General features: G+C 38.1%; 1 protein-coding gene across 2 annotated transcripts in view; it reads right to left on the reverse strand.

The window, feature by feature from the left end:
* Positions 1–16,862, reverse strand: part of C5H12orf56 (chromosome 5 C12orf56 homolog) — a 123,525-nt gene that overhangs the window by 45,010 nt on the left and 61,653 nt on the right. For both annotated transcript variants that reach the window (XM_056800693.1, XM_056800692.1), the window contains exons 4-5: positions 2,681–3,131; positions 237–310 (exon numbers count right to left, since the gene is read on the reverse strand). In XM_056800693.1, coding sequence (XP_056656671.1) covers positions 237–310; positions 2,681–3,131 — 525 coding nt within the window. The remainder of the gene's footprint in view (positions 1–236; positions 311–2,680; positions 3,132–16,862) is intronic.

The raw sequence follows: 16,862 nt of genomic DNA on the forward strand, positions 1-16,862 counted from the left end.
GGGAGAGGGAGAAAGAGAGAGAGAGAGAGAGAGAGAGAGAGAGAGAGAGAGAGAGAGAGAGAGAAAGAGAGAGAGAGAGAGAGAGAGAGAGAGAGAGAGAGAGAGAGAGAGAGAGAGAGAGAGAGAGAGAGAGAGAGAGAGAGAGAGAGAGAGAGAGAGAGATTATCCACTGGACACAGATTTCCTCCCACTTAGTATGAAATCTTAACCTAATACCTGAATTAATACAGCCATACCTATATGGCTTCTGACTTCCAGTTGTAGAATTGAACTTGCTAGCATACTGTGGATCTTGTAAAAGGGTGGCTTGCTAGAACAGGGGGGAAAAAGGTAGAATTAGGATATATTTAATAACAAACTTCTTACTATGTTATACAGAATGCTAATTTTCAGAGTTAATTTTCTACCCCCAGTAGAGTGAAAAACTTTTCTGTGATTGATCAAGGAAGGTGACATGATGGGAACCTAGCCCACTTTAAAATCTTTCCAAAGAGAACATTTTCCAGAGTTTAACTTTTCTTTGCTCCAATTCCTCTCCCTTTCCCAATCCATTCCAATTAAATTGGTTTTCCTGTAGCACATGTCTGATCCCATCATTCCCTTGCTTAAAATTTTTCAGTGGTTTTTTTACTTCCTACCAAAGAAAATGCATAATCCTTGGCATGGCATTCAAGGCTGTTGAAAACACCTTTATATCTCTGTTCCACAGTTCTCCCCTTCACAACTGCCTTGAATGCCCTCTTTTACCTCTGCCACATGGAATATCATCTCTTCTTTCAAGATGCAGCCTGTACATGAGACTTTTCTGGTTCCCTTTGATAGATAGTGCAATCTAGCATATATCTCATTGCTTCGTATTTATTTGTTTCCATTCTCTTCAGGTTTGTTGTGCATACATACATATATATGTAGGTAGGCAGATAATAGATGATAGATAAACTATAGATATATAAATAGACATATGACTGGTGAGTAGATGATGATCATGAATATATAAATGGATAGACCTGCTTTTCCCCCCATAAGAATGTCTGCAGTTTGGGACTAAACAGGCAATGTTGTTTCCCAATAATTACCATGCAGCTCTGAACTTAAGGGTTCCTCCAAGTTTGTTTGTTTTTTAATCCAAGACTTTGCTATAGGTCTTTGCAAATGAGTGCTGGAGGAAAAGAAACAGGTCTCATATTTGCTCTGTGGGTAAATTCTGCTTCTGTTTCATATTAAATGCAAATTTAAATCCTTATTTTTTGGACAAAATGTAGAATAATCTATCTGTTTCCATATGGAAGAGGCTCAACCTTAACACATTTTCAACTTATTGTCTTTGTAAATTATACTTAACAAATTTTCTGAAGTTTAAAAGATACACATACACACACACACCACAGAGACACATCAAATTTCTAAAATCTATCCCTATGTCCTAATGACATATCACGAACTGGGAATACAAAAGAAAATGTAGAAATAAAGACCAAAAAATGCAAATTAAAAGTAACTAGGGCAGAAAAGAAAGCATGAACAACTGGAAGGATCCAGAAGAGCCAGACATAAGGAGTCATGCATAAACTAAGCTCTGAGGGAGGTAAAGAGATGATAGTGAAGGGGGGAAATTTCCTATTTCTTTCTGGTAGATAAGTCTTTTTGTGATTCTTCACTCTAAAAAGGAATTCTTTAATTTCTTTAATTTAATGAGGGACCTGGAGGTTTTCTTAGCATAAAGATAACCAGCTCCCAGTGACAGGAAGTAGAAACCTTAGAGACAGGAAGGAGAAAACATAGAGACAAAAAGGAGGAACCATAGAGACAGGAAGTGAGGTAGAAAGGTAGAAAGGAGGACATAAAAGGAGCCAAGCATGAGTTGCTTGGCCTGTCAGTTGCTGACAGTTGGGGGTGGGGGTGGGGGGGTCAGTTGTTGACAGTTAGGGCTGGAAGTTGCTAACAGTTAGAGGGGGTCAGTTGCTGACAGGGCTGGCAGTGGTGGGGAAATTGGCCGCTGTGCATGAGTTGGTTGTTGGAGGTTGATTGCTGGTGGTATGGGTTGGTGATTAGTTGGTGTTTGGCATTTAGTTGCTGTAATATAAAGGCGGGTCTGAGTTTACAGAGAGGGCTTTTAGCTTTAGCTTTTAGAGAGATCTTTGCCTTTTGGGTTTTGGGCTTTTGATTTGGGCTATTAGGTTTGTTCCATTCCTTGAACTTTTTTGAAAGGTGGCTGGTCTTCTTTGACAGACATAATTGGGGTTGGATTAAACACTCATTGGGTTGGTTTGATTGGGCTGGATTGGGTTGGAACTTTGTGGGATGATTGTTATTAGCAGTAGTTATAGGATAAATAGTAGAGACATTAGGAAATTTTCTTTCTCTACCTCTTTCCTATATTTCTCTCCTTTACTATATTCATTTTACTATATCTATTTTAATTAAAGCAAATTGTTAATTATTAAAAGCTGCTAGAAGTTTTCTTTTTTCTGACTTAAAAGGATGATATTAATTTACAACTCTACTATATTCTCACTAAAACTTAAATTATCAAAAACTGTTCTCTTATTTTGTCAAAACCCCTATTTTAACCTTTATATCATCCTATCAGGAATATAACCACCCAAACTGACATCCTTTGCTTTATTCTCCTGACACTGGTATATTGGCAACCCAGTGAGGCATATGGGAGAGCACTTACTATGATATAATTGTTCCATGAACTTTTTAAGTGTAGAAACATTGGTGAGGTAGTAGAAATAATATACAGGTGGAGCTCAGACACCTTCTTCTCCAGGTTTGGGTTGCCAGGTAAAATGAGATTACTAGAGGTATTTCCAGAAGAGAAGTCATTTCCAGTCCCACTGGATTTCAACTGGATTTCACTCTGAGGATTTTTCTCATCTGACACTGTCAAGAGTTCTTTTGTGTTTACCACACAGGTTAGGTTATTTTCTGTGTGATTTGTCACTGATGAGAGGCTACTGCCTAAGATGCCATTGGATACTATAGATGAACAGCTCTTCTCTGAGGGGATGGGCAAGGGTCGAAAGGCACTTGAGTCACCATCAGGCAATTTCTTCAACTTAGAGTCTTGATGCAGAGTTGAGGCACTGGGCATTGCTGAACAGCTTTCTTGGTTGTACCTGGAGCTTTAAATGGAATTTAAAACAAGATATAAAATTGTATGTTCTAAGTACAGTAAGACCAAAGGAACAGTGAATTTAAAAAAAAAACCTGACTGCACCATAGATGTGTAGGAGACTGAAAGGGATCCCTTTTATCTGAAAAGAATTTTTTCTCAGGAAAGGGAGAGAATCATGTCTCATTTCCCATTATTTCATTGAATTAAACATGCAGTATAATTATAATAAAACATGAGAAAATGTGAAAAAAAGACTGAAAATATAAATGCATTCTATATTTTTAAGTATCATGTTTCAGAGAAGAGGAATGGTATAATGTTGGTGATGGGGAGGCCTGCTCAATTCCAAGTCTTTTCTCCAACCCAAGTAAGTCACTTTAACTTTTAGTTATTGTTGTTTGATTATGTCCAATTTTTTCTGTCCCCATTTGGGATTTTCTTGGCAAAGACACTGGAGTGGTTTGAGGTTTCTGTCTCCAGCTCATTTTATGAATAAGGAATCTAAGTTAAAGAAGTTAAATGACTTGCCCCAGGTCACACAGCCAGAAAGCGTCTGAGGCTACATTTGAACTCAAGTCTTCCTGATTCCATCCCTGATGCTGCATCCCCTGTACCACTTAGCTCCCCTAAATTTTCAATATCCCCAGGCAAATAAGTTTCTAAGACTATATAAGTTACAGACAAGTTGCTAATATCTGTTTTCCATCCTAGGAGTTCCCTATACCGAAGAAATCAAAGTTCTAGGTCTCAAGTAAAAATACTTGTCACCCCAATTCCCATTTTCCTCTTCATAATGTCTCAGATCTTGAACTCATAAGAACTTCTTATGCTCAGTCAATTTTTATTGCTGATGGCACATTACATATAATATATGGGATCCCGCAAAAAATTATTCATAGAAAGGGAGATCAGGACTGATCACTATTAATAGCAATTCACCCCCAATATACTCCTTGTTTATTATTATAGTTCTTCTTCCCCATGCTACTAGAACCTTCTTGACATGAAATCCATGAATTAAACTAAATCTCAGGGCCTACCTCCTACCTGGACCACTTTCCTTGAATCCATTCCCCCAAGTCTGCATGGCCGCTCCCTCCTTTGGATTTTTTTAGCACTTTGTGTCAACTATCATTGGATATTTAAATCTCAAAGAGATCAAAGGGAAAAAAAAGGATCCAAATGTACAAAAATATTTAGGGGGCAGCTTAGTAATTAGAGAACCAGGCCTGGAGACAGGACATCCTGGGTTCAAATCTGGCCTCAGATTTCTTGGCTATGTGACTCTTGGAAAGTCACTTAACTCCAACTGCCTGGCCCTTACTGCTCTTCTGCTTGAAAATAATACCTAGTATAAATTAAGACAGAAAGTAAGGGTTTAAAAAAAACGAGGGCAACTTTTTGTGGTGGCAAAGAATTGGAAGTGAAGGAATATCCATCAACTAGGGAATGACTGACCAAGATGTGGTGTGTTATTCTGTTGGAAAACAACTGTGCTATAGCACATAAATCACATAAATGATGAGGTGGATGTTTTCAGAAAAGTCAGACATGAACTGATGCAAAATGAAATTAAAAAAATATTGTACACAGCAAAAGCAATATTGTAATGATGATCACCTGCAAAAGACTTAGCTAGTCTGATCAGTTCAATGATCCAAGACAATTTCAGAGGACTTCTAATGAAAAAAATGTTATTTACCTCCAGAAAGAAAAATGATGAGCTCTAAATGCAGATGGAAACACACTTTTTAAAAATGTCTTTATTTTTATTACTTTTTTCTTATTTTTCCTTTCTTTTTCTGTAACATGGCTAATATGAAAATATGCTTTATATGATTTCACATGCATAAAAGGTATCATATTGCTTTCCTTCTCAGTGGGTAGGGGAGAGGTAGAATGGAAGGAGAAAATTTAGCACTCAAAAAATTTTTTTTAATGAATGCCAAAACAGTGCAGTGATCCTGAACAACTCGGAGGGATCTACGAGAAAGAATACTCTATACATGCAGAGGAAAAACTATGGGAGGAGAAACACTGAAGAAAAACAACTGCTTGATTACATGGGTCAGTGGGGATATGACTGGGGATGTAGACTGTAAATGACCATCCTAGTGGAAACATCAACAACATGAAAATAGGTTCTGATCAAGGATACGTGTAAAACCCAGTGGAATTGCACCTTGGCTACGGGAAGGGAGGGAAGGAATATGACTCTTGTAACCAAAGAATAATGTTCTAAATTGACTAAATAAAATTTTCAAAATAAATGCCAAAAATAAAGTCATTCAATACTTAAAAAAAGAAAGGAAATTATAAGTAGAAGTGAGATAGGAAACTGTACATTTTTTAAAATTTAGTTTAGTTTTTAGTTCTAAATTTTCTCCCTCCCTCCAACCCCTCCCCTATCCACTAAGAAGGCAAGAAATGCAATATTTGTTACTCATATGAAGTCATACAAAACATAGTTCTGTATTAGCCATATTCTGAAAAAAAAAAGAAAAAGTGAAAAAAAATAACTCTTAGACCTATAAATTTGGCCCCATCCCCTATATATATTTGAAAATGAGACCTTTAACTGAGAAACTTCCAGAAATAATTTTTTTAAAATGGGAAAAATCTTTGCAGCAGACTTCTCTAATAATAATTTGATATTCACAATAGAGAGGGACTTGATATCTATCTGTGTGTGTATGAAGAGACATTGCCCAATAGATAAATAATCAAAAGATATAAACAGAACATTCTTTAAAGAAGTAGAGCAAAAAAAGATAAACTCTTAACAACCATATAAAAATGTTCCAAATAACCAACAATAAGGGAAATGATCATTAAAGAAATACTGAAATTCTACCTTACACCTATGAAATCTTCAAAGATGACAAAAATAGAAAAATGACAATTGCCAGAAGGATTGTGGGAGGACAGGCACACTAATGCACTGCTGAAGAAGCGATGACATTCTGGAAGGTAACTTGGAAAAATACCCCCAAATCTTCAAAACTATGCATACCCAGTAAACACTACTTGTTCTAGGTTGGTCCTGACTCAATCCAGGCCCCTCCCTGGTAGTTTTTATTCAGAGTCCTTATTGATCATATGAAACAAAATGAGATATACGTGGGTCACCGAATAGAAAACAAAAGAAAATTTTTCTTAGCCACAAGGAGATGAGGATATCTCACAAGATATGCCCTGATGAAATCCCAATTTGATTCAGTTAGATAAATCTCTTCTGCATGACTTGCTCATTTGTGGTCCACTAGCTAATGTAGGATTTAAATTAATATATTTATTAATTATTATATATTAATATATTTATACATTATATATGTGATTATTATATGTTATGTATATTATAAATAATAATTATTATAAATAAATATAATATAATACTTGAAGTATTATATTTTATAAAATTTATTATCTAACAAAACAGAACCACATAACTAAGTTTTTTCTACCTGCTCAAAAAGCCTGCTCCACCAAAGCCACAACAGGAAGAAAAAGAGAGAGATGGACTTCCACCCAATTTATATCCTGTCTACACCGGCATGTAACGACAGGAAGTGAGTGGGTTCTGGGGATCATAGTTTTGCTGGGAATCATAGTTTTTAGGGTAACAGATTCTAATGACACATTAAGCATCAGAAGATGCCAGAGCTCTTAGTAGCTCTTTTGTACTCAATAGACCAGAAATCAATATAAACAAATCTTAGTCTTTTTTTAGTTCCCAGAGACAATCAAATCTTGAGGATGTTTTCATTACCTTTTAAATAAAACTAACTGGGAACAGTGAAGTGGCTCAGTAGATAGTCAGGACTAAAAATGGGAAGTCCTGGGTTCAAATATGACCTAGGACACTTCCTACCTGTGTGACCTTGAACAAGTCACTTAACCCCCACTGCCTAATCCTTACTGTTCTTCTGCCTTGGAACTAATACACAGTATTAATTCTGAATCAGAAAGTAAGGTTTGTGAGTTTTTTTTAATTTTTAATAAATAAAACTAGCCTAAATTTGCACAGGGGAAGGCGGTTAATATATTGCTTCCACTGCACCACTATTTAGGCTCATACCCTACCAAGATTGTTCAAAAAAAGAGGAACAAGACTCATGTGAACAAAATTATTCATAACAGTTCTTTTTTTGCTGTAGCAAAGACTTGGAAACAAAGTAAATGTTCATTAATTGCACAATGACTGAGGATGTGGTATATAAATATAAAAGGCTTCTAAGAACTGATGCAGAGTGAAATAAGCAGAACCAGAAGAACAATTTTTATGACTTACATCATGAAAAAAAAAACCTCTGAAAGACCTCAGAATGATGACCAATGAAATAATTAGGGCACAAAAAAACTGCTGAGGACCTATACTTCTCCCCCACCCACCTTGGAAGAGAGACAATAAACTAGAGATTCAGAATGAGACACATGTTTTCCAATTCAGACAATTTGTGAAGTTATTTTTTATCACTACCCAAGGTAGGGATTTAATATGGAGATGAGATATAAGGGAAGAAGTGATAATGCTATCAAAAGGTGAGAAATAAAGAAAATAAGTGTCAAATCATTTAAAATAAAAGAAGGTTGAGGTGCAGAAGGAGACACAGATAAACAAGACTTAGTGTTGGAAATGGAATATATTCAATTATATGAAAAACTACTGTGGGCGGGGCCAGCCTTCCCACAGGATATGAGAGCCTTGGTGGTGTGGCAGCATTGGAGTAATGAAGAAGACAGGAAACAGTTAACGTTTCAACCTACAGTCAGGTGTCACAAGAACTGCTCCGCCTTTGGCTGGCTTGACTTTATTTTTATACCCTCAGTGATTACACATGTTCTTGGCACACAATTTCATTTTTCAATATACATGCTTCCTTACAGATAATGAAGTAGGTCATACATTAACTTTTAACAAATTGTTTAATTAACATTCTATGATTATCCTACATACTTTGATTCCATGGATTCTAACAACAAACACGAAGCTTTTACATAAGATGGATGCAAGAGGTCGGTTCCTATGCATTTAAGCCAAAAGTGATTATTCATTACCTTAATCAAATACACAATCAATCAAATTTCTAAGGAGATAATCTACCCAATGCTGTCATCAAGTCAGCGGGGTCAGAGGGTAATAAAACATAAGCCAGTTTTAAATATTTTTCCAATATCAGACTTTCATTTTCTAATGTTTCACTAAGGTTTCTAAGACATTTTACCTTGCCTACAGAGTTAACAAAACAATCCAGTGAGGTGGAACATACCAGCCTCTGCATGAAAGGCAATTATTAATATACCAAGTCAGGGAAGCTTATCATCCCTGGCTTGTATATGGGTGGAGAATCTAAATACAGTTTTATTAAAGGTTTTTATACCTAGGGGGGTCCCATCTATAATTCTTATCTTAAATGGGTGCATAGGAATCCTTAGGTTTAAATTTATAAGTAGAATCTTTTGGCAATATTCTAGGGGGATAGAGTGGAACATCTGTTTCAAAATGCTTGCAGACATTTTGTTCTCATCTATGTTTTCCTGGGACTGGGTAAAAATAATAATCATAACAATTCCAATAATAGGGGATGTTAGTGAGAGAGAAGTCACACAGGAGGGGGAGGTGTGAATGGATGTTCCCATCCTTCCTGGGGGCTGCCATGCAGTCCCCGGTTTCCACCTGTGACCATGTCAGACAGCATGGACTTGATGGCTCCTGGCAGAAAACAACATGCTACACAGAATGAAAAAAATCAGTCCATCCATATTTGTATTAAATATTGATTAATGCCTGCTTTGTGCTGGGGATACAAAAAGAGGTAAAATGCAGTTCCTGCCCACCAGGAGCTTACAATCTAATCTAAACAAATTTTACATAACATGAATTCAGTTTCATATATAATCCCCTTCATTTTTCTTTCTCTCTTTAAAAAAAACACATTACCATTCATCTTAGAATCAATACTGTATTTATTATGAGTCAGAAAAAAGCAGTAAGGGCTTGGCAATTGGATTAAGTGGCTTGTCCAGGGTCACACAGCTAGAAGTGTCTGAGGCTAGATTTGAACCCAGGAATTCCCATCTCTAGGTTGGGCACTAAGTTCACGGAGCCACCCAGCTCTCCCCTTTGTTTTTCTTTATATACTATATGGAAATGTTTGCCTTTGTTGTTACCTGTTAAGTTCATAATAAAGATTTTTGTTTAATAAAAGGAGTTTGTTAGGACTCCTTCTTTACAAATATGGTATTGATACCTAAACCAGAAAGAGCAAAAACAGAGGAAGAAAGTTATAGGCCAATTCATTAATGAATATAGATGTAAAAATCCTAAAGAAAACATTAGCCAATAAGACTACAACAACATATCACAAAGATTATATATTATGAACAAACAGGATTTTTACAAGGTATGCAGGAATGGTTTAATATAAGGAAAACCATAATTGATTACATTAACAAAAAATAACAAAAATTTTATGAATGTAGTAATAGGTGTAAAAAAAGCTTTTGACAAAATATAACACATTTATACTAAAAACATGTGAAAGGCAGCTAGTTGGCTTGGTGAATAGAAAGCCAGACTTGGAGATGAAAGGTCCCAGAGTCAAATCTGGCCTCAGACACTTCCCAGCTGTGTGACCCTGGGCAAGTCATTTAACCCCAATTGCCTAGTCCTTACCACTCTTCTGTCTTGAAACCAATACACAGTACTGATTCTAAGATGGAAGGTAAGGGTTAAAAAAAACAGCACTTAAAAACATAGGCAGAAATGGATTTTTCCTTAGAATAATAAGAAGGATATACTTAAAACCATCAGCAAACATCACAAGTGAAACAAGTATGCCTATTATCACCAGTATTGCTTAATATTATATTAGAAATGCAATAAAGAACAATAAGAGAAGAAAAAAGAAATGGAAGAAATTAGAATGGGGGGCATCTGGGTGGCTCAGTGGATTAAGAGTCAGGCATAGAGAGGGGAGGTCCTAGGTTCAAATATGGTCTCAAATACTTCCTAGCTGTGTGACCCTGGGCAAGTCACTTGACCCCCATTGCCTAGCCCTTACACAGTATTGATTCCAAGAAGGTAAGGGTTTTAAAAGAAAAAAGAAAAAAAATCATATGATACTGGCTAGGAAATAAAAAAGGCACTCCCAAAGGAAGTGATATAAGACTTTGACCAAGGCAGTCACTCAGTACCTAGAAATTTTTTGACTATTTTTTACTATTTGACATAACTGTTATTTTCCATCCCTTCCCCTCCAAATATAAGCTTCTTGAGGGCAAGAACTGTTTTTTATTTCTGTCGTATGAGGGGATGCCAATATGATGCATATATAAGGTATCTAAGAAGTGTTTGTTGAGTTATTTTGAGATGCATCATAAAACTTAGCAGCCATTTGTAGCTTACAGTTATCATTCAGTGCCTCAGATGCTAATTAACCTCTATCTTCTGTCAACCAAAGCAAAATCCTCAGCTAAGTAGTTCAAAGCCCTTTGTAAACTTTTAAGCAATCTAAAATCCAGAGTTGCAGTTACTGCTGCCAAGAGATTTTGGCTGGCTTGCTATTCAATGTGTCACTGGATGGTACAGTGGGTAGGATCTCCAATTCCAGGCTCGTTAAGAGGAGTTCAAATCCAACCTCAGACACATTTTCTGGGTGACCCTGGGCAAGCCACTTGACCTCTCCCAGTTTTGATTTCCTTACCTGTAAAATGGGTAAATTGATAATTAATTTCTGAAATCATGAAATGGAAGCAGACACACCTGATTCTTTTGGTCCTGGCCAGGAAAGATCATTTTGGCCAAGGAAATAAGGTGACAATCACACTTTAATAAGATATACAGGATGTAGGGGGAAATAGCATGGAAAATACAAAAAGAAGCGGTGAAAAGGGTCCAGAGGTGGATAGTGAGAGATAGAGGGTGAGGTGACGAAGGAAGGCAGCCATCAGAGAAGAGGATGGAGAGGGATGAGTCACCACAGATTGGAGTTGGAAGTACTCCAGCATCCTGGACCCGTAAGAGATGGAAGAATACTAGGGAGTAGTTTTGAGGTCTCATTTTAATGGGGTTTTTTGAGGGAAACGGACTAACTCTAATTTGTGCCACTGTGGCATTAATTCATTAACACATACAAATCATTTCAGTGAAACAGCATATCCATAGCGTCTCAAAATTATTAGCACAGTTTGGTGATCTGATGGTCTTTACTGTGACGTTCACATATCATAGGACCAAATAGCCCTGATAACAAAACCCAGCTGGTTCCTGCCTGCAAATCAGCACATATTACCAGGATGTGCTTTTTGGTTACTATATGATACAGTTAATTGTGAGTGACAGCTATTTTCAGCAATACAAAGATCCAAGAAAATTCTAAAGGACTGATGCTAAAAATGCTCTCCATCTCCAGAGAAAGAAATGACAGACTCTGAATAGAAATCAAAGCATACCTTTTTCTTTATTATTCTTGGTTTTTTTAAATGTGTTTTCTTTTGCAATGCTACTAATATGGAAATATATTTTGCATGATGACACATGTATAATATACATCAAATTGCTCGCCTTCTCGAGGGAGAAAATTTAGAATTTGAGATTTTAAAAAACAAATATTTTTTTAAATCTGTTAACATGTAATTGAAGAAAAAATAAACAAGTTGGGGGAAAAGATATGATACAGGGACAGCTAGGTGGCACAAGGAATACAGACAGCACCAGGCCTGGGGTTAAGAGGAACTGAATTCAAATTTGATCTCAGACATTTCCTACCTATGTGATCCTGGACAAGTAACAACTCCATTTGTCTGACCCTTGTCCTTCTCTTTTAGAGTTGTTGCCAAGAAAGAAAGTAGGGGTAAAAAAGAGAGAGACAGAAAGAGAGAATGAGGGAAGGAAGGAAGGAAGGAAGGAAGGAAGGAAGGAAGGAAGGAAGGAAGGAAGGAAGGAAGGAAGGAAGGAAGGAAGGAAGGAAGGAAGGAAGGAAGGAAGGAAGGAAGGAAGGAAGGAAGGAAGGAAGGAAGGAAGGAGAGGAAGGAGAAGAAGGAAGGAAGGAAGGAAGGAAGGAAGGAAGGAAGGAAGGAAGGAAGGAAGGAAGGAAGGAAGGAAGGAAGGAAGGAAGGAAGGAAGGAAGGAAGGAAGGAAGGAAGGAAGGAAGGAAGGGAAGAAGGGAGGAAGGAAGGAGAGGAAGGAGAAGAAGGAAGGAAGGAAGGAAGGAAGGAAGGAAGGAAGGAAGGAAGGAAGGAAGGAAGGAAGGGAAGAAGGGAGGAAGGGAGGAAGGAAGGAAGGAAGGGAAGAAGGGAGGAAGGGAGGAAGGAAGGAAGGAAGGAAGGAAGGAAGGAAGGAAGGAAGGAAGGAAGGAAAGAAGGAAGGAAGGAAGGAAGGAAGGAAGGAAGGAAGGAAGGAAGGAAGGGAGGAGAGGAAGGAAGGAAGGAAGGGAAGAAGGGAGGAAGGGAGGAAGGAAGGAAGGAAGGAAGGAGAGGAAGGAAGGAAGGAGAGGAAGGAAGGAAGGAAGGAAGGAAGGAAGGAAGGAAGGAAGGAAGGAAGGAAGGAAGGAAGGAAGGAAGGAAGGAAGGAAGGAAGGAAGGAAGGAAGGAAGGAAGGGAGGGAGGGAGGAAGGAAGGAAGGAAGGAAGGGAGGGAGGGAGGAAGGAAGGAAGGAGAGGAAGGAAGGAAGGAGAGGAAGGAAGGAAGGAAGGAAGGAAGGAAGGGAGGGAGGGAGGGAGGAAGGAAGGAGAGGAAGGAAGGAAGGAAGGAAGGAAGGAAGGAAGGAAGGAAGGAAGGAAGGAAGGAAGGAAGGAAGGAGAGGAAGGAAGGAAGGAAGGAAGGAAGGAAGGAAGGAAGGAAGGAAGGAAGGAAGGGAGGGAGGGAGGAAGGAAGGAAGGAAGGAAGGGAGGGAGGGAGGGAGGAAGGAAGGAAGGAGAGGAAGGAAGGAAGGAGAGGAAGGAAGGAAGGAAGGAAGGAAGGAAGGAAGGAAGGAAGGAAGGAAGGAAGGAAGGAAGGAAGGAAGGAAGGAAGGAAGGAAGGAAGGAAGGAAGGAAGGAAGGAAGGAAGGAAGGAAGGAAGGGAGGGAGGGAGGGAGGAAGGAAGGAAGAAAGGAAGGAAGGAAGGAAGGAAGGGAGGGAGGGAGGCAGGGAGGGAGGGAGGGAGGGAAAGAGAAGGGAGACTGGGAGGGAGGAAGAGAAGGAAGGAAGGAGGGAAAAAAGAAAGAATATATATGCTAAAATTTTTAAATTATGCTCCTTTAATCTTTGGGATAGTTTGTATGTGATTTTCAAGTTTCCCTTTGTAATCTTACTTCTTGCTATTCCACTTTTATACTGGCTATTTCTAAATTTACTCTGCTGGCTAGAAGGGAAGAGTGGGTTGGGGGAATCAGAACAAGATCCAATTTAGCACAATGGGATAACCTCTCAAAGGATTATTGTGAAGGTCAAGTGAGATGAGATCTATAGAGCATGTTTCAAGTTATCACTGGTCCTTGGCCCTCATTTTATTGGTATGCCATTTGTAAAGCTACTAAACACCTTTTATCATGCTATGTATCCTCTAATCTCTCAATAACTTGTTTACTGGCTGTCCACTTCCTAGAGCCCAAGGGAAAAGCAGCAGATTCATCTAGGAAACGCTGTTCCATCATCACAAAATAGCATTTACTGAGCACCCACCTGAGCACACTCCCACACTCAACCTGCTGAAAATGGGCTCCAGAAGTCTCATTCAAATGTCTGTTTTCCCCTTAAGGCTAAGAAGCTTAATGTAGCTCTCAATGTAGCTGAAAATAGAAGGTAGTTAACATCAAGATTGGAATGTAAAATGTTCCACCTTGTATGAACATTGATGGCAGGTGTTTTGGGTCCTCATTTTTAAATGGAATTGAGAAGCAAAATCAATGCCAGATATAGGATTTGTATGCAACTTGCATTTACATTCAAATACCAGGAATGTGTGCTATGTGACATTTCAGTGAAATATAGGAAGTCACAAAAATTTTTCTCTTGAAGTGTCTATTGCTTCGCTCTTTTGTATGCAGAACCAATAATTCAGACAATTTGTATACTAGAGTGTTCTATGAAAGATGTCCTTTCTTAGCTGTATAAATAGGCTTTGTATCTTATTAAGCTGGTACCAATTAAGCCAGCTTAGTAATGGAATAAAATCATATCCTTTATTTACAGTTCAATAAAACTCCTTTCCCTTTCTCACTCCCACATCCAAATATAATCTCTCTATCTCTCTGTCTCTGTCTCTCGCTTGCTCTTTCTCTTTCCCTTGATCTCTTTCTCTCTCTCCCTCCCTCCCCCATCTCTCTGTCTGTCTCCCACTCTCTCTCTCTCTCTCTCTCTCTCTCTTTCCAGTTTATTCGAAATACAAACTCTAGGAACTTTAATTGGCCTGATTCCACCTTATCCTTACACACTGAGGTTACTGAAAGCTAAAATATCCTCAAAGGAGCTACTTATGTACCTCTAAGGGAAAAACTTGGCTGCAAGAAAGAGGAAGAGATGAGAGAAGTGGGTCTTGTTCAAAAGAGCATAAACAAGCCCTTTCCTCAATTTTTGCTGGATACGAGAGACAGAGAAAAAAAGGGGAATGAATTGGCCAGAAGCTGGATTATGTCCCAGGACTGTTTAGGAAGAAAAAGTCATAAGTGAGATCAAATGCATTTTTTCTTTCTTTTTTTAAAATGTACTTTTAAAAATATTAAGTTCTTATTTAAAAAAGCAAACAAACCCTTAATGCAATTCAGAAATAGGAACCTAGCTCTTCCTTGAAGATGTCGCATTACTGTCCCCACAGACTGTGCTTTCATATCCTTGACACACTGGGCCAGAAGGAGTAGCTACTTTCCTTATTCCCTACTGACATTCAAAGACTTTCCCTCTATTACTATCACTCAGCAACCTCTCAATCTACTTGTTCACTTCTTTCCTTTGGGCTACAAATATGATCAGGAATATCCCATCTTTAATAAAACAATTAGCCCTGTCATCACCTCAAGCTTTCATTCAACAGCTCTTCTCCCTTTTGTTGCCACATTCCTACAAAGAACCATCTACAGTCCTCACAGCCAAATTCCTTCCCTCTCACTTTTTCAGCTTCCTTTTTGCATACTGTCTTCCTCCATTAGATTGCAAATTCCGTGGAAGCTGAAACTGTTGGGGGGTAAATTTTTTTTTTTATATTCCCAGCATTTAGCCCAGAACTTCCCATGTAGTAGACATATAATAAATGTTTATTGCCTGGCTGATTGATTGTCCAAGGTTACTAATGATGTCATAACTGCTAAATGCAATAACTTTTCCAGTTTATCATTCTATTCAACCACCTGCAACTTTTAGTTGCCAGATCTTGTGTTATTCTCAATTCCTCATTTGTAATCACCAGACACATCTAAACAAATGTCTTTAATTTCTACATTGAAATATCTCTCATGTATACATCCTTTTCTCTCTACTCACAGCCACTACCCTAGTCCATTGATCATCACTTTTTATTTTTTAAACTCTTACCTTCTGTTTTGAAATCAATGCTGTGCATTGGTCCCAAAGCAAAGAGTGGTAAGGGGTAGGTGATGGGAGTTAAGTGACTTGCCTAGGGTCACACAGTTAGGAAGTGTCTGAAACCAGATTTGAATCTAGGACCTCCTGTCTCTACGCCTGGCTCTCAATTCTCTCACTGGTACACTCATAGCTTCCCCCAAACTCCAATCTATTCATAACCTTTTGCTTGAATTATTGCAATAGCCTTCTAATTGGTCTCTGAATCAACTCTGTTCTCCATTCAATTACCAGAGGGGTTTTCCTAAAGTATAGGTCTGACTATAGCATCCCTCTTATTCAGTAAAGTCCAGGATCAAATATAGAGTCCGATGTTTGGAATTTCAAGACCTTGAAGACATGATCCTTTCCTGCCTTTCTAGACTTATATTTTAATCCCCTCTGAACACTCCATGATCTAGCATCCTTAATGTCCTCCACACACAATATTTAATCTCTTCTTTCTTCGCTTTTGCTTTGGCTGGCTCCAGAATGCTATCCCTCTTCATCCCTGCTTCTGCACATCCCTCACTCCCTTCTGGACTCAGCTCAAATGCCAGAAGTCACTTGAATCTTTGCCTCCAAGGTTACTTTCCTCTTACTCCATAGGTTTTTCCAAGGTCTCTCTGATTAGAATGTAAGTTCCTTGAGGTTGTTTTTGCATTTCTTTGTAGAGGCAGCTAGGTACTGAAGAGGGGCAGTAGATAAGAGTCAGGAATATTCACCTTATGGAGTTCAAATCCAGCCTCAGACATTTACTAGCTGGGCAATTCACTTAACCTTGTCGGTCTCTGTTTCCTCATCTGTAAAATGAGCAGAAGAGGGAAATGACAAACCACTCCAGTATCTTTGCCAAGAAAACTCCAGATGAGGTCACAAAGAATCAGACAAAACTAAAAATGACCAAACAGCAACATTTCTTTGTATTCCAGCTCTTTGAACCACAAGACAAAGATGTGGAAGAAAATTCTATAGTACATTTCAGACATAAATCAGTCATGATGTTTTAAATTAATTTATTCTATTCTAATCTAACTATTTCTGTTTTAAGAGAAGACCAACAGCTGGTAGAATTACCCTGGACTTTGAAAATCTCCAACACAAGCAATTTTGGAATTACAATTTATGATATTCCAAACAAAAGACAAAATGCCATCATAAGATCAAACAATTACAGAGCTCAATGCAAGTTCAGCTGAAAT

Source organism: Monodelphis domestica, chromosome 5 (assembly GCF_027887165.1).
Source record: "Monodelphis domestica isolate mMonDom1 chromosome 5, mMonDom1.pri, whole genome shotgun sequence".
Lineage (NCBI taxonomy): Eukaryota > Metazoa > Chordata > Mammalia > Didelphimorphia > Didelphidae > Monodelphis > Monodelphis domestica.